The sequence below is a fragment of the Anguilla rostrata genome, chromosome 3 (assembly GCF_018555375.3).
Source record: "Anguilla rostrata isolate EN2019 chromosome 3, ASM1855537v3, whole genome shotgun sequence".
Taxonomy (NCBI): Eukaryota; Metazoa; Chordata; class Actinopteri; order Anguilliformes; family Anguillidae; genus Anguilla; species Anguilla rostrata.
The window spans coordinates 17,427,851-17,446,900 of record NC_057935.1 but is presented as its reverse complement, the minus strand read 5'-3'; the positions used below and the strand labels follow the sequence as shown (position 1 = coordinate 17,446,900).

Here is a 19,050-nt window from a genome sequence, read left to right as displayed (position 1 = left end):
ACGCACACACGCTCACACACACACATACGCATGCACACACGCACACACACGCACACACGCACACACACACACACGCACACACGCATACACACACACACGCACACACAGACACACACGCATGTACGCACGCATGCACGCACGCACACACGCGCACACACGCACACACACACACACACACACGCACACGTACGCACGCACACACACACACACACACACACACGTACGCACACACGCACACACACACACACGCGCACACACACATATACACACATACACACAGCTTACAGTCAGCTGTCATCATTACTCATAAATCGGCTTTGAAATTTAGCCTCTGCATTTCAACACAATATGGAAAGGAAATTAGTTTTTGTCCATAGTGTTAAGAATAACTTTAATATTACCAGAATTGTGTGGCAGCCAGCCGGTCAGACTGACCAAGAAATGGTCAGGAACACAAACAAAGCAAACAAACAAGAAAAGGCCACATGTGGTCAGAGTGCCCAGAGGGCTGAGAGAGAGATAAGTGTTAAGAAGCAGGGAGAGTGACTGAATAAACACCATTACGTCCAGCTGGGAGACTGAGCGGCCATTGTTCAAAACACCCCCCCTACTGAGACTACCACAGTGAACACTGCCCCGCCACAAACACAAAACTATACACACAGACATACACATGTACATGCACACGCACTCACACAGACGCGCACACACACACACAAACACACGCACACACACACACACACGCGTACTGAAGCGGGCTCACCGTCCACCTGAAACACTACCTTGCTCGCATCCAGATGCTTCTTTGGCTCCCGAGCGGGACCGGGCGACGTCATCTTCTGGAGGAGCAGGGCAGCTTTGGGCCCTCGCAGTTTAAGGCGGTGGTGGGGGGGGACCAGCGACCCAGTCTGCGTCAGCTTGGCCTGGAACACTTGATGGATGACCACATTTTCGCTGGCTGCATGGAGTAAAGAGAAGGTGGGGTGGTGTAGGGTATATGGGGGGATGGGGGGGGGTATTACCAGGATAAACAATCGCTCCAGATGTGCGGCTCATGCCACTGAAAACACACTGCGTGCCCCTCCTTCAACAATAGGAGCATTGAGGCGTCGGTCGGCCCATCTCCCCACACGGTTAGCGGGGCTCCCGCTCTGCCGACGCCCCAGCGGGCCGTCTCCGGGCCGCCCCGACAATGCCCGCGAGTGTGCGCTCGGATGAATTGGCCGAGAGGGAGGGAGGGAGGGAGGGAGGGAAAATAAACGGGGGGTGTAAATGATTAGCGGCAATTAAAGGAGGCGCCAGGGGTAATCGTCTCCTTAGCGGTGAAGCCTCGGTGCCGGGAGGTTCGGGCGGCCCTTTTAAAGAGCCGTTCCCATGGCCGAGCCGACCTTTCACCTGGAAAAGCACAGGAGAGCGCGGAGGATGAATGGAGAAAGCTAACCGGGATCTCTCCTGGACTGGGATCAGAGCGGGGTGTGGGGTGTGGGGCGTGGGGAGACGGGACTGGAGAACAGCGTGGGTGGGAGATTTGGGGGTATGGACTCAGGCGAGGGGTTATGGAGTTCAGACAGTAAGCCTCCCCAGCCCCCCAATGTTTTTTACATTACATTCAGTAAGCAGACGCTCTTATCCAGATGGTTTACAACGTACGTAAGCGCATTCACCTAATTAATATGAGCAAAAGTGCCAGACCTGGCTAACAGCATTCCCAGACCTAGCAAGTGTGCTACATCTCTAAAGCACTAATGCTAGTTGACTATGCTAACCAAAAACCAAAATACATATTCTGAATGCATACAGGTTATATAACAAGCCTAAAGAATGAAAACATAAAGCCATAACAATATTATAGCCTAAAACTTGAATTAGTTCTAAAGGTGGGAGTGTTAGTGGATGGGGATTGGAGGGGAGGTGAGATGTAGTCTGCGATGGAAGATAGCCAACAGTTCTGCTGTTTTCTCCACCACTTGGGGGGCCAGTATGTACATGTATTGTGAGGGAGGGAGTGGAGAGCCATTCGCCTCAAGGTTGTGGAATGGAAAGATTTAGCCTGGCTGTCCGAAATGCATAATAACTGACTCCCTCAGAGTACAACATACTATATCAGAGTTGATTCACTGTTGCTGGTGTTCCTCTGATGATGAACCTACAGGAATAGCTCATTTGGGCCGTTAGTACAGGCGAGGCCAGGGGAACGGCTGTAGGCAGTCAGCTGGGGAGGCGCTGAGGACGCCCCCTGGTGGCCGCCGCGGAGGGCCCGCCTCCTGCCCGAGCCTGTCTCCCCCATCAATCTCCGTCTCTCGCCGCTTCAATTAACATGCAAATAAACAGCCAAACAGCTGCACACAAAAAGCCAATTATCCAGCGTCTGAATGACAGAGCAGGGCGCGATATTAATGAGTGGATCAGTCATGGGAATTACACCCGGCAATTAACATCAACAGAGGCCTGCGAGTACTTCCACAAGTTTATGAATGCGGCCCATTCAGGCCACTGGAACCCCCCCAAAGTCCAGAGCGAGCATAACGGACACATGATAATGAGACGTTCGCCAGAGCGGCCGACTGAGATCCCGTCTCCAAAAACAGCCCTCGCATCAGACGTCCGAAAACAAAACAACCGCGAGGGCGAGGGGAACGAGGACGAAAAAAAGGGAAAACGCAAAGACGACTTACACTTCATCACGCAGAGGAGGTTTTGGGGGAGGGCGTCCTTGTTCCTCTCCAGCGACCCCGTGAGGTCGTAGGTCATCTGTCAGCGGGAGGACACATAAACACGTCAGCGCTGATGGAACGCGAAGAGGCTCCTCCCGCGTACCTGTGCGTCAAACGCCCGTTGAGCGTGGCGAAGTGTGTGTGTGTGTGTGTGTGTGTGTGTGTATGACAAGTGGGGACACAAGCACAACAGAGATGGAACGCTCCAGAACATTCAAGCACTCCCTCCCTGCTGCCTCCCCCAATGGAATTAGTACACAAAGAATGTTTTTTTCCCTTCTGAAGCTACAAACATTGCTTATTTTCCAAGAAGCACAGACAATTATATCACAGGAATTATGTTGCGCCTTTTGTTATGAATGAAATCGCCAAAGTGCTTTTATGTACAGACTGTACTGTCTGCGTCCCCCCTCTGAATCAACGGCGTGAAAAACATTTTTGCTTCCGATTTCAGGATAAAAAAAACATTAAGAAAAGTATGTTGGGCCGTTGAAGCGCAGTAGCGCTGTGCCCTATTGTTGGACAGTGGAGCTATCTTTAGCATTAGCAGGGGCGTATGGTCGAACCGCTGTGTCGAGGGGCCGTGCTGTGAAAAGGTTAGGTTGGTGGGGGGGGGGTTGTCTGGGGGGTGGGCCACACTAAGCGCTGCCCCCCCCCCCCCCCCCCCAGGGCCTCGGGGTGCAGAAAGGCCAGGGAAGCCTGGGGCCAGCTGAGGAGACACTGGAAAGGGCAACACACCTGGAGGGGGTGTGGGCGGGTGGGGGGGAGTGCCCGGTTTCATGCAGAGCTTGTGGATGTTTATTTAGCACTGGAAACACACAATGCAAAGCACTTCTACACGATGCAATATGAATCACTGAATTTACGCACTGGGTTTGGCACACCCCCCAAGGGAATATGGTGCCCCCCTCTCCCAATCACAAAAGAATGATTGTTATCAAAAATTTAAAATCAAAAGCAAGCAAAACTTTCAAGTGAAAGTAAGAGAAAGTGCTATTATGAATGAACTGTGGCTGATTTCAGCAGTTCATCTATTTTATTCTATTCTAGTCTATTCTATTCTAGGGTACAGTCCTGTGCAGTTCACAGTCAGTTTATCTATGTCAGTGGAAATCAACCCTGTTCCTGGAGATCTACCATCCTGTAGGTTTTCATTTCAACCCTAATTTGGCACACCTGACTCTGCTGCTGTAAATAGCAGCTTAACAAGATCTCTAGCTGATGAATGAGGTGCGCTTTGTTAGGGTTGGGGTGAAAACCTACAGGACGGTAGATCTCCAGGTACAGGGTTGGTTACCACTGTGTTTGGACTCACTTCCACATGTACAGTTCGCAATCAGCTATTCAGTTGTAAGACACCTTGCTTACAGTCGGCTGTGGTTTGTTCTCGGGGCTCACCTTGCCGGCGAAGTGGGTGACGGTGAATGAGGGGCCCTGGTCTTTGGGGGGCGGGTTGCCATTTCCATCCTTGGTGGACAGGAAGATGCCGCCGGTGCTGCCGTTGGTGCCGGCTGTTTCCAGCTGACCCTGCAGCTTCCTGTAGAAGTTCTGCTCGGCCGGGCGCAAGGCTTGGCTCTCCTCGTCCAGAACCGAGAGCAGGCCCTGCGGCTTCTGTAAAAGGAGGAAGCAGAGTCACTCAGAGCCCTGTGGATATAGAGGGAGGTCCTATGGAACAACTGAAGAAAAAGCCTTTTAGAGGAAGTAGTGCTATAGGCATGACAAAAACAATATTATAGACATACAGGACGTAGTGCCAGTGAAGGCCATTTTGATTATGGACATTTTAAATAAAGTTTTAGACCCGGCAGACTTTTTTATTTTTCAACATAATACAAGTGTCTCCAATGAAAGAAACTGTAAAATATATGTAAAAATATTTTTTAAAATACTATTTATTTTATTTTTATTGAACATCCCTTGTAGTGTAGGTTTCGGCATTGTGGAATATATGGTCCTTGAGATTAAGACCAGAGACTCATATTCCCTACAGGGGACGAAAATGAATTGCGGGTTTTAGGAGGTTGTTCCAGGCTGAATTGTTGACTGTGCAAACAACAATGGATGTCCAGAATGAGACACAGTCCCTTTTCAGACGTTGTGAATTCCATTTACATTTTAAAAGTATAAGAAACAAAACACGATATGACTAATAACCCAAACGTATCTAAACCATATCGTCTTACTGAAGCACAATTCTCCCGCTTGCACGGGGAAATTCCAGAGAGGGATCGGTGTGTCATCATGAAGCGAGACTTACGGAACTATTTAATTCATCGCCGAAAAAAAAAGACAGGCTCTTAAGCGATCGGCCCCAGGAGACGAGGAAACGCGAGCCGCGGTAAACACTTCAGACGTCTGACGGGGGCCGGCGACGCATGCCATGTGCTCCTGAGCCCTCAGCAGACAAAAGGGGGTTTCATCTGCAGACGGAACCGTCTGGGGGAGCCCACAAGGGTGACCCGTGTGCGCCCTCGAACGATGACTTTTACAGAGATGGGTAAACACGAACAACACATCCCTACCATGGCTTTTCTTAGATTACATGGGATGCTCTGGCATCCAAGGACATGAAGATGGGGTAAGTTGGATGTTGGGATAAACAGTAACGAGGCGCCACCCCTCCCACCACCTCTGTAGGCACCAGTACCTGGAAGAAGAAATCCAACACGGCAGACTGGTTGCCTGGGGAGTGTATTGTTTCCATAGCGACTCCCTCATGCAGACATTCCTCCTGTTCCTGCTGGAAGAGAACCTCCATGGTGTACTGGTGGATCCTCTCGCTGGTCATGTTGATGCAAAGCTGTGCATACAGACAGACAGACACACACACACACACGCACACAAACACATACATAATCATAAAAACACATACATACACACAAAACACACAAACACACAAAACACACCGGCACACACAGAGATAAATATGGCACATTACAAATCTGTGCTACCATACATGGTCCATATCCTTAGCTGTAAGCTAAGCCATTTATAACACCAATTTACTGTACACATGAATCACATAGTTATGCATTCAGTATAATCTCCAGGCCTTTTCTGTGTAAAGCCATTTAGGTGAACACCCACACTGACAAAAACACTATTCCACTCAGCCACCCACATATAAATCAGAGAGCATCCACATCCAAAGAAAGAACACGGTATTATTCACAGAGCGGTGGGATGGTCGCTTAACGTCAGCAGGAAGTCTGAAAAAGGTTAAACCTGACAGCGGCCAATACGCCGAGAGTAGAAACAGGAACAGGAAGAGCCTCTCTGCGCCTCCCTGCCACGGTCCCTCACCTGCACTGAACCTGTCCGCTATGGCGTAACTTGAGCTTAATGCCAAAGCTCTCTGTCCGTGTGCCAGAACAGGACCTTGAAACCTTGCCAAATCCAGACCACCTCGTGACCACAACAGCCCTCGAGCAGACAGTGTTCTGCAGCGGCGGTGGGGGGGGAGGGGGAATGTTCTGATCAAGATGTAGGCATATTTGATTTATTCATCTTTTTTTTTTTTTTACGCGCGTGATTTCTTTTAATTTGTAACTGCAGACGCTTCTAATGGCCGATCTTTATGGCGGTCACAGCGCGTGCTGGGCTGCGTGAAGTCAACCGGCGTGCTAGTCGACTGAGCCTGACCTTATTTCACCCGCTGTCAGGTGAAGCCCTGTTTACAGGCCGCCGGTGGAGAACAAAACGTGCGTGTGCGTGTGCGCGTGTGTGCACGTGCGTTTATGTATGCATATGTGTGTTTGTGTATGTGCTGGGGGGGGGGGGGGGGGGGTGCCAGGGCTTAGTGTGGCAGGAGATGGAGCTCAGCAAGGAGGAGAATACAATAGACCTTTAATTAGGGACATGCAGGTCCCTCTCTGATAGAGAGGGGGAGGGAGAGAGAGCGAGAGAGAGAGATAGAGAACTGCCTGTCCTCATTTCCCTCCCCTATATTTAAATGTTTGTGAAAACAAGCGGCGCCTGAGGATTTCTCCATCTTCCCTGGAGAGACGATCTGCTGATACTACGCTACACAAGCACACACTCAGAACACACTACATGTACGTACACACAAACACCATAGCCCTGCCATTTTCATAACATTTCAAAAAATAAAATAAGTCCACTAAATAAATAAAACGTAGCTGAATTACCGGTATTCACATATTTGCATTCAGACCTACAAAAAAAATCCCTTATCAAGTGGGAACAAAAAAAACTACAATATATAAACATGACACAACATATGTAAAACATGTACCGCATTACAAACTGCAATTGCACTTTTGTGACTTTTAGATTTATCTTATAGTATCTCAGCCTTACGGAAATGTCCGGAAGGCTCTCTCAGCTGCCGAGCAAGGTCACGCCGTAGGATATGTTCATTAAGACACGTTGAAGGACACCGCGCAATCACAAATAAAAATCCATACTCCCCGGCCACAATTAATCAGCCAGGTCTCAATTGCCGCCACTTATTACGGTACACACGCATGTCCCGACAGTCACCTCCAGCTATTTCCAGGGATGATATTTGTTTGCCTAACACCCTTACACCATCCCTTTGCACATTTTAATGAGTATAATGCAGCAATTAGGGTTGGCCCTAATTAGAGAGCAGTTTATCTGAAGAAAAAAAAAAATCCTATGTTGATTAAAAAAAAAAAGGAAGCAGAGGGAAACGTTTTTTTTTAGCCGCGGGGAGCTCAATCACCGGTGAAGATGAGGGGGTTGGTGGAGGGGTTATCCCCGCTATGTTTGCAGAGTCAGTCCAACCACTGAGAGTGGGAGTAAGAAAAGGTCTGCATGATTTTCAGTGTTAAAGCTATTCAATTCCATTCAATTCTGTTTGTATAGCGGTTTTTTTACAGAGACACCGTCACAAAGGCACTTTACAGGGAAACAGAAATCTGGGACAGACCAGGCCAAAACCCCCCAAAACAACAAGTGAAATAAAAATAAATAAAACTCACAAGAGGGAAGAAAAAACTCTCAAACAGTGCCGAGAAAAATGAAAGTGGACGAAATCTCCGGAAAATCTCAGTTGTGAACAAAGCTCAGTGTGAATAGTTAAATATAAATTGCAAATTGAAGTAATTTATCAGAGAAAATAATCATAATGGCATTAGACAAGCTAGTAAAAGTAAACAGTCCAAGAAGAAAGAAGAGTATGCTAATATTCATGTATATTAAATATGAATAATAATTGTGATTAACACTCAAAGCCCACAAAACCTTGTTTCAGCTTTGTAAGACCTGAGGGTTATTTCCATTGAGGGGTCCGCTGACCCCCTTGAGGTGACCCCCCCTCCCACTATACAGTGTGATCTGAGGTACAGCACCCCGACAAGAGAAGACGCTCCCTGACCTACATTAAGGAGATAATCCACCCCCATGTGTTCCTTCTCCCACGGAGAGACCTCGTAAGTGCTGGCGATCGCAGGGTAAGCTGACGAAAGCGTCGGTTTTCGCCGCGGCGGCCTTATCGCGCGCATCACTGGCGTCCTTGGAAGGTCGCGGTAAATCCCCCTCCCCGAGCCTTCCGAGGTGCGCAGATTAGAGGGAGGGAGTGGGAGGAAAGCGGCGATTGACAACTTGAGGCTTCCTGCTCGAGGAGGGGCGAGCCCGGGGGAGTTTGGGTAAGCGTTTATGTCCGCGGGGCTGACGTGATTTACGCCGCTTTATCGGTGTGGTGGGCGGGGAGCTCACGCCAGGCGCCGGCGGCCGCGGCGCGTTTTGGCACGGGGACACGCGACGGACACGGAAACGCGGACGGATGAACATCCTCCGCTCCAGAACTAATGACAGAGCGACTGCCACGGACATCTGAACACTGTGGCAGAATTAAAGAGAGAGGACGGACAAGATGAAAACATCCCATGCACAAGAGCTAAAGAGAGACAGACAGAGAGGGAACGACAGACAGACAGACAGGCAAAGACAGCTACAGCTCAAGCCTTCCTGCTGCTGAAATTCTGGACCGGGGCAGTTGGAGTGACTGTGTACCAGAGATTGACCATCACTTTTTTTTTCGCTTCGTTTGGTGCCTACTCCAGATGTATGGCATCCTAGGTGACCACACAGCCTTGGACAGAGAGTAAGAGAAAGAGAGAGAATTACAAATGTATTTCATGCCAATAAAGCATTTTGAATTTGAATTTGAGAGAGCGAGATAGACGGTTGCATGCCTGGGTACCTGATAGACAGTTTGAGAGAGACAGTTTCACATAGTGAAAGATTCTTGTACAGCGCAGTGAGAGTCAGTCCGTAATACAGTCAGACGGTAACTAATATTACACTGTAAGCCACAGGGATAGCGATGCAGTGAAGATCATTGTGCACTGCAGTTACAGTCGGGCAAATAGATGCAGCAGGGACACCATGACAGTAAAGATTCTGTTAGGCTGCAATGAGAGTTCAGACAGACAGACAGACCTCCCCGTACAGTGAGAGCCAGCGACACGGAGAGACAGTAAAAGGGAGGTGCATTAAAGAGGGTGCGTATCCCCGCTACAGCGGAGGGGGCCTTTCCAGCCCCGGTGGGAGGGGATCAGGACTCGTTGAGGCGGATTTATGTGGTGATGAAACCGGGAGCGCTCCGACTCTCGCCACATTAAAAAGGCATTACGGCGGGCGGGCCGCGCGATCCCGCGTTATCGTCCCCCCGCTCTCGCTTAACGCGCCGTTCCAACGCCGCCGCCGGCGACGGGCGGGCTCGGCTTGGCACGTGGGCTTCGGCGGAGTCTCGTCTGAAGTTTGGCGCAGAGACCGCCAAGTCACAGAGCAGGCGGAGATCTAACTTCCATAGACACAGCGTGAAATGCGCACAGCGTCGCCAGAAGTAACTACTGTATTATTGTTATTATTATTATTATTATTATTATTATTGATTATGAGTGAGGCATGGCAGCCATTTTGGCAAACATTATTGGAATACCCCCCCCCCCAACGCCAGACATATTTTGAGGTGGGGAGAACGGCGTGGCACCCCCTCCCCCTGCATGAAACGACTCACAGCAAAGAAACCCGAAAATCTGAGCGATCCCGCCCCCCCCACGCCGCCCGTCTCCTCTGGAAACGTAAGAATGTAGAACGACGCCGGAATCCCTGGAGTTTCCGGGATCCTCCGTGAAGAATTCCGCGGGATTACCGAGCCCGGCTGCGGAACGGATCGCAGCCCCGGCTCTCTCTCCGGCTGGAAGCGGCTGACCGCGGGGATAATGTCTCCATTCCCTCTCTGCCAGAACCACATCAAGCCCTCGCTCCGACGGAGCTCTGCTCAAGTGACTCCTTAAAAACACAATTACACGCTTTGTTGCGAGGGCTTACGGGCAGACGTCGCCGTAAAAAACACAATTGCAGGCTCTGCCGCGGAGAGCTATGGTTAACCGTCTCAGAGCGCGCCTCGAGCTCAATTACACGCCTCCGGGACATGTGTTTATGCGGTGCCGGGACTGCTAACACTGCGGCCATCCCAACGTCAAATTAAAGTGGACGTTTCGGAATAAAAAGAATGAAAGAAAGAAAGAAAGCAAGAAAGGAAGAAAGAAAGGGAAAAAAAAAACCCTTTTTGTCAACGGGCGCTCTCAGATCTCTGTGAAATAATGGGGCCTTAGCGGCAAATCTGGTTATGCTATTTTGTGACGGAAATGACTACATCTGTGAAATCATCATTTAGGAGATTCAGATAAACACCGCTGTATGAACATGGCCTGGCAGCAGGTCACATCAGGACTTCAGGCTCAGAAACAGCAGAGGTCCGCTGGCTGCCAGCACACACTGCGACCTACTGTATCGCGGACATGAACCCTGTCAGAGAGCTATTAGCAGGGGGTTCTTCAGCTCTGCGGTCCAGTGACATCACCGAAGCTGGTTCTGCTGTGGGTCGAGTGCTCGTTGCTGCTGGTATCGAGCTAGCGCCCGAGCGTTGGTTCTGACATTTCCGGAAATATCCGGAAAGAGGGGTGGCATAGTATCAAATATAGTTGTGATCTGGGAGAGAAACTTACACTTTGCTGGGGAGAGCAACTGAACAAAATGTGATACAAATGAAAATGGTCAATGTGCCGCACCTAGGTCTATCTTATAGAAACAAACGCATCATTATTTATTATTTGTGTGTAAATGTGACCGTACCTGCTCAAACCCATTCTTTTGGAGGTCCTCAAAGCCGAATATGTCCAGAATCCCAATTTCAAGCGCAGGATCCCTGTAAAAGAGACAAGGAGGAGGATCGGAGAGCTATTCCAACGGGAATGGAAGAAACAGCCAGCAGGGGGAGTGTTTTGGTTGTTTGCAGGTGGTATGGGTGGATTAAACGTGGGAGTGGGCGAGGTTGGTTTTCGGGTGACGTAGATGCCTATGAGGGCTGGGGGTTTGGTAGTCAAGGGATGTGGGTCTGGGGGGGTCTGTGGGGAATCAAGCAGGAAATGGAGAGATGATCTGTGTGGAATTAATAATATGATGTGGACCCCAGGGAAGGTGGGGGTGGGGGGGATGTGGGCCCAAAAAATGGATCATTTGCACACCGCAGCAAGCTTATAGACATCGTGCCTGAGGTGCAACAGCACCTCCTCCCAATCCACCCCCCCCTCTCATCCCCAGCCCGAGCAGATGGTCTGACTTCATAGCAAATGCCAACAGCCATCGATCAGCAAGGAGCCCGCTCCTGGTAATCAATGTCAATTTCCCTGACCCTCTTTTAAAAGACAACAAAAAACACAACAGCAAAAAAAACAACAACAACAATAAAATAAAAATGACAAAAACAACCAAACCCACGACTGTTCAGCAAAACAGCCTTGTTTTGTTTACGATATATTGATCAGGCAAAAATGTGGGCATGTTCACAGCAGTTGGCGCCCCTTTGGCGTAAGTGACCTGACTCACGGACTCCCACACCTGAATTTGATGAGGGGAGCCGCTGCCGAGGGTTTTGACGGCTTCGCTTCGCTATGACTCAAATCTGGCCTTAAGCGGCCCGCTGAAAAATGGCTTCACGTGTCAGGCTTCGAAAACAAAACGAAACAAAAGAAAACGAGAAAAAATGTCTTAAATTGTTTTTGTTTTTTTTTTTCCCTCCATGCGTTTGACACACTAGCGCATTATTCACGTTGGATGTCTAATGCCGTTCCCAAAGTGGCAAGATGCGAGACGCAGGACGCGGGCACGGAGGCAGCAGTAACTAATAACTCACATTAATAATCTTCACTTCGCCGTGCGCATTACGCATTAATATAACATGAACTTCATACAGAGAACTGCATGCTGGGCGCTCGCGTTTCTTTATTTGCGCACAAAATAAGTAAATAAATAAACAAATAAATAAATAAAAAAGCCAAATGAATGTTTAATAATTTAGCCTTTAACGAAAATCATATTGCTCACTTCGCGTAGCGCCCACAGAGAAAACCGCGAGCAGAAAGCAAGAAGGGCGAGAGCCGCGATGCAATATTCATAGCGCCTCCGTCGGCTCCCGGGCCCCGGCCTGAGCGATCCCTCCCCGCACCCCGGATAATCCGGCAGAATATTAAGCGCCCGTCCGCGGTGACGCGGTATCGCCGGGAACCGCCGCTTTTTAACCCAGTCAATATATCAGGCAGCGGCCGCAGATTTAAAAGATTACAAAGGCCCTGGGATGAATGGGCGCAATTCTGCCAGTGATCCACTTACACAACCTGAATTAAATATGACTAAATAACCAAACGGGGTCGCTGCGTTTATGAATTCCCCGCAGGGGGGATGGGCTGAGGGGTTGGAGGGCGGGGGGGGGGGGGGGGGGTATCTGGATTTAATCACAGCCGTGCTCAGTGTTAATATTCACTGGCTGTGCGGAGGGAAAGCCAGAGGAGGGCCGGCCGAGCAGCCCGCGCTCCGAGGGTATTCGTCCCCGTCTTCCTCTCTCTTCCGGGTCGGCGCTCGCCGTCAGACGGCGTCGTCGCCGAGAGCCCGCACCTCGACGTCAGCGCCGGCTCGCGGGTCCTCGGAAAACGGCGGAGCGAATGGCGAGAGGGAAGCCGAACGCCGCGGCCTTCCTCTCTGGCCTCCCCTCTTTCGCTCTGTGGAGAGGGATTATCCGTCCTGCCTTTCATGTGAAATGGCTTTTCTGTAGTCTGCAGCCCGTGGCGCTGAGCCGGCTGAGGAACGGGAACCGTTTAATGATCCCGCGGTCACGGTCGCGGTCCGATAAAAGAAAAAACGGCGTGAACGGAGGACAGGAAGTGATGAAAGCCTCGGGTTTCAAACGCGAGACACGATCTAAGAAGCGTGTTTTCTGCACCCGGGACCCTGACACGGAGAGTTTTGATGGGGTTAAGGCTATGCTGCCTCACGCTGAAGCTCCCAGCCCCCCCAGAGATCGGCTACAGTGAGGGGAAGTAATACTGTTCACAAACCCCATTACAAACAACGTGGTGAGGCTCTTATGAGGTGTGTTTCTGCCAGGCTTAGCATTTTTGTTTGTTCAGTTCTTTTCTGTTCTTGGAAAAGCATTTCATTTGAAAACTCGCTTCTCAGAAGGTGGACTTTGAGAAGGCTAAAAGAAAATGAGATGGTTAGGTGTGTATTTATGAAGGTATTTTGATTGGCAATTCTTCAGTTTTATCCTCTCGCACACAAAACGTCTGAACTTTACCTTTTGGAGTGGACCTGGGGAGCCAGCGACTAAATCTCATTTCAGCTAAGATGAAAAATCAGAACATCTAGTGCTTCGATCTGCAATCTTAACTTTCATCATCCCCCCCCCCCGCACACACACACACACACACACCCAACCCCTTACCCAGTGCCATCCTCCAGGCCTTGCAAATAGTAGTTGATGTTGTTCACCAGGAAACTAAAAAGGCGACTGTAGAGGGACTTGGCCAGGAGGTCTCTGTAGTGATTGGACATCTCTACTGTGTGTTGTCTTGTGAGCACATCACCTGGGGGTAATTCAAAGGGAAAATAATAAGAACAGTTTAAGGAGCCATTCATATAGCGCCAGCTGAGATAACTCAGGGAAACTTTTTTTCTCATAAGCAGCAGACAGAGGCCTCACAGGTATAGACCCTAATGACACGGGGCTCGCTTGTTTACCAGAAACAGTACAGAAGACCGCAGGGCAGGGTAGGGTTGGGATGACCCTGATTTAAGTTGGAAAATTGACATCGTTTTTTTTTCCCGCTATCGACCGGCTGCTGAATAAGGTTAAGAGCTACGCACTTCCTCAGAACCTTACGCAGGCGGTGACCGGTTAGCGCTCCTATGTACGCCGCTGTACGCTGTGACGGTGTTGTACAGTAGTAAATGACCCCCCATTTAGTGTGGAGCCACCCGCAGCTCGGGCTGGATGTCACGAGAGTGGGACGCTTGTAGGAATTTTCCGGGCCAATGCATCCCATGTGCGCACTGGGCTGCTTTGTGACCGAGCTTCTGAATGGGGGAATTTATTGACATTGTCCACACTCTATATTCAGTTTTCTGAATGGGGAGTGGGCTATTTTGGAGAGGCATATGCACTCGATGTCATCTAGCGTGTAACAGGGGATGTCTGGCTGCTGACTATATTGGTTTGTTTTGAGAGCTGAAGCCAGGCAAAGGGGTAACGGGGCTGGGGATTGGGGTTACCTTTGAAGTACTGGACATCGGACGTCAAGGCCGCTCCCAGGTCTTCAGAAGACACCTGCAACATCCCTGACACTGGGGACAAGAAGGAACTTTTAATTGCATTGCTCTCACCCCTAATTCACATTCCCATAGCCCCAATGCTGACAAGCAGCATTCATGTCAGCGTGAAACAAGTCTGTACTCACCAGCAAAAAAACATACACAGATAAAGCGGATTCTGGTTGCTCACATACTACAGGTTGAAATGCACATCACGCTCACTTCCACAACTTTCGAATCATGTGATTTCAGGTGGGGTGGGGGGGGGGGGGGATTACACAACGCCAGTAAATCCGAGCTCGAAACCCAGTTCGAGTTTCACAATCGGGCGCGATCCCCGATTCATTTCGGCTCACCGAAAGAGCCTCAGAGGAAAGTCATTTCAATAAAGCGCGGGGGGAGCCGTCGCTGACATCAGCGCCGATGATCTCACGTATCCCTGACAACAGCCCAGTTTCCGAGCTCCGGAGCAGGGGCCGGGCGAGCGGCCGCGGCTGCCGTGACGTCCGTTGTTTACCGTCTTCCAGGTCACAGCGCGCAGTACCGCACGCGCTCGGTAACGAGCGGCGCTGACGCAGCGGGCAGAGCCCCGCCGGCCACGCCGCGGCTAAATCGATGGGGGCTGACGTAGCCCCGCGTTAGCGCTTCGGTGCGACGGAGGCCCGGCCTGCCGCAGAGCGCGCTCTGCCGCGGGGACGAGGTAAACAAGCAGGGTCAGAGCGCAGCAGCCCTCGCTCCAGCTCCACGCTGCGCTGCGGCTCGGTGGGACGCCGCTCCCCCTGGTGGCCGGCCCGCAGGGCTGCACCCAACCCCCCCCTCACGTGACTGACCTTGATCCAGGAGCTGAAGGTCTGACACCAGCGCTGTCTCCGCTTCGGTCAAGGAGGTGAAGCGCAGATCTCCCAGGTGCAGGATGGCAGACAGGATCACAAACAGGTTCTCTACTTCCTGGATGTAAAAAAAAAATATGTATGAAATAAACAGCCATTGAATGCTGGAATTGAGTTGAAGGAATCACAGAATTCAGTGAGACACAGGATCTGGTGAATCCAGAAGAGACTAAACAGACAGAAGTGTGGGACACAAAATGGGGGCTGGTAGCAGTTTCAGATCCCAGGTGGGGGTACTGCTACATGAGCAATGTGTCTAAAATGTAAAAAAATGTATGAATCATCATAGCGTATGATGATATGATATATACTATGTATGAAAATTCACTGGACTAGAGGCGTGTGTTCAGTAAAGAGGTAATGTGAAGTAAAGGTCCCCCCCCTCCCCTCAGAGGGTGACGTGTCAGAGTGGGCGGGGCTGCGTGATTTAAAGCCCTGGCAGGTGATTTGATGATGTAATTCGGGGGCAGTGTTTTTGACGACGGGCCGATGACAGAAATCCCTCTTTAATGATGGAGGACAGCCAGTTCCTGGCAGGATTAGCACATTGTGACTGAATGAAGGTCGCTGGCCTTTTGTGGTGCCTCTTGTCCCCACACACTCTTCATATCACAGGATGTAAGTATAAACGACATTCCGGGCATATAAGCATACACTGTACCTAACAACATTACGGAGCATGTGATGCAGACTCATCTGCCCTGTGAGGTCTGAATATTAAAATACCAATTAGTGTGTGTGTGTGTGTGTGTCTGTGTGTGTCTGCGTGTGTGTGTGTGTGTGTGTATGTGTGTGTGTGTCTGCTGTATGTGTACTGTATGTGTATGTGTGTGAGTGTGTAGACTGTATGTGTAGGTATTTGATTGTGTGTGCACTGTATGTGTAGGTGTGTCAGTATGTGCACTGTATGGATAGAGGGAGGCTATCTGCATGGGTGGTTCATTTCCTCTACTACTCCAATGCAGAACTAATGACTATCCTTTGAGTCAACACTTGCAGTTTATCCTCCATCATAACACCTAACAGGCAAAAGATTCCTTCTGGAGGACAGAGAGAAGCACCAACCCATCCCCCGCCCCTCCCCCACCGGTGTCCTTGGACAGGGCGGAATGCGCTGGGCGGATTCCGCTGTCCCACAATCCAGCCTGACTCATTGTGGAATTTCAAGCGATCCAACTAAGATAAGGAAAGACATTTATCCATGTCTGACATTCAAAAGAATGAACACAGAAACAAAACCCTTTTCCTTGGGAAAAGAAGACCACCCCCATTGACTCTGGGCATCCAATGAAATCTGCCAATCTGGAAGGGGCTATACAGCATGTGTGTGTGCTTGTGTGTATATGTGCATGCATGTGTGCACGTGTGCGTGTGTGTGTGAGTATGTTTATGTGTGTGTGTGTGTGTGTGTGTGTGTTGGTGTGTGCACGCAGTCCATTTCTCAGCATTGCAGGGTGGATTAAAGGGTGAGGCGGTGGTCAGTAGTGACAGATGTCCAAAAGTGGTTTCTAGACGTGCATGCAGTACATACATACATACATTACACTACAATCACTTAGTAAGCACTTTTTACCTGGAGTGACTTAGAAAAGCGCAGAATATCTGTGTTAGTCTCAGGAATACAAAACCATGACATCACCAAAAAGGTGCGGAAGGCCGATTTATAATCAATAAGTCTAATGTTAATCGAACACAACAGTTTGGGCTGTAACAAAATAATATAACACGAGACATACAACCAATCTTTACATAGATGTACCGTAACATACAAACTCAGGACATCACAATAAATGATGACGGCTTTTGTACTAATTCAGGCTGTGGTAATTTTATTATTTTAAGTGATATTTTTATAATATTATGTTTCTCATTTTAGCGCTTGTTATATATTGTTATAGTCTGTCTGTAGTCAGCATTTGTATCTTGGTTCATGAATAGAATAGTTTACTCGCACTAGTGCTTTAGTGATGTTGTTTCTATACTCTCTGGAATGGGACTGTCGTCAGCTAGCTATGGCAATATTTGTCATACAGTATAAATCAGTGTAATGCAGTTACAGTCTCAGTTACATTCAAGTCACTCTGGGTAAAAACATCTTGCAAATGTAATGTAATCTAATGCATCCATTGTTAAAATGGTCTGAGAGTACATTGAGACGATTTGTGAAAAAGGGTGGTGGGTATGTGCACGCTTGTGCAAAAGTGTTAGCATGTGTGCATGTGCATAGCTTATGTGTGTGTATGAATGTGTTTATGAGTGTGTGGGTGTTTGCACACAGGTATATGTGCTTGCACATGTGTTAGTGTGTGTGTGTGTGTGTGTGTGTTTGCATTTGTGTGTCTGTGCAATTTAGTATGGATCGGTGCTGTATGTGAAAATGAAAGTTACAGTAGCTTGGTAAAAACAAGTTGGCTCAAAAACAGGAAGTATTGATCCGGATGGTAATCTATGCTGTCAGTGACTTTGGGCCCCCACCCAACGATAAAGGAAAATGCCATTAAAGGTAATCAGATAAGGGGGTCACACTGAGTACTGATACAGATGGCGAACGCGGGCCCTGTGGTGGCAGTGAGATGTAGAGAGGATTATGGGTAAATACTACTCAGATTAGCGCACTGGAAGCAGCCCCATATCTTTCCCTTTGAGCCAGCCTGCAGAGGCTACCCAGGGGCTGGTTCATGGTGTGGTCAGAGGGGGATTTATATGCTAGATATAGGACTGGATACGCAACAGTTATACCAGGGAAAGTGTATAACAATTACACCCAAGCGACTATGTAAGTGGGAGTGCATCACTGTAACACCTGAACAGATACTGTCTGTCTGTGCACAGCATGCGTGCGTGGTTGTGTGAGGGCTGTATAAACATGGGTCGCACATATATTGTGTGTGCCTGTCTGTGTGTGTGTGTGTACATGTGAAAAAGTGCATATGTGTGTGTGTATGTGTGTGTGTGTGAGAGAGAGAGAGAGAGAGAGAGTGCATATGAAGGTACAGAAGTGTGCTTGTCGGCGGGGCTGACCAGGTTGTTGAAGCCCAAGGCTCTGAGAGCCTGCTTCAGTGCAGTCAGCTTCTCCCTGCTCCGCGTGCTAGCTGTTGCCACGGCAGCCGGCTCCCCCGCCGTGCCCCCACACAGGTACCTGCAGCAGGACACAGAGAGGGATGATGCACAGGGTACTGGACATACAGCTGGAGCCCCACAGTAAGAAAATCACCACTACACACTGTAGACAGTGAATGTGTAGCAGTCATAAATAAAGGTGTCCGATTCAGTTTGGGGGAATTACAGCTGAAGCTTTCAGGCCCTGTGGTTTCACTGCAAATGGTCCAGCCTTCACAAATCACAGTAGAGTCAGGAGCAGGAGAGTTCTGGTTAACAAGAGCTAAGCTGTCATTTATATTTTCAACAAGAACCAAATGATGAATTCCAATAAAGCATTTTCATTTGAGATGATCTCATAAGCATGAGTGGCCATTGTGACAGCGGCAGCCCCATGATGATGTCACAACAAGACCGCGGTATATTACCTTGCAACCATAGATATCTTAAGGACACATGCAGTCAGTGAAGTCACTGTATTGACCTGTTCTTGCCTTCCAATGTTCCGATGATGTTCCAAAAGAGTATTCATTGCCTCCTCGTAAATAAAATAAATAAATAATTAATAAATAAAACATTTTGGCCCAAGTAATGCTAATGACTAGCTGTACTGCCAACAGCACACTTTAGGGTCTGGGGTGTATGGCAGGGTTCTAGAAGACTGTGTACAGGTAGGAGTGAAAGTCAGTACAGGGCATTTGTAGAAC

At 49.2% G+C, this 19,050-nt stretch overlaps 1 protein-coding gene across 1 annotated transcript in view; it reads right to left on the bottom strand.

Moving 5' to 3' along the window:
* LOC135250346 (unconventional myosin-XVI-like) overlaps positions 1 to 19,050 on the bottom strand; it is a 123,978-nt gene that overhangs the window by 42,885 nt on the left and 62,043 nt on the right. The window contains 9 exon segments of the mRNA XM_064326547.1: positions 783 to 958; positions 2,676 to 2,751; positions 4,113 to 4,325; positions 5,362 to 5,514; positions 10,845 to 10,917; positions 13,489 to 13,630; positions 14,316 to 14,387; positions 15,185 to 15,302; positions 18,266 to 18,383. Of these exon segments, the coding sequence (XP_064182617.1) occupies positions 783 to 958; positions 2,676 to 2,751; positions 4,113 to 4,325; positions 5,362 to 5,514; positions 10,845 to 10,917; positions 13,489 to 13,630; positions 14,316 to 14,387; positions 15,185 to 15,302; positions 18,266 to 18,383 (1,141 nt within the window).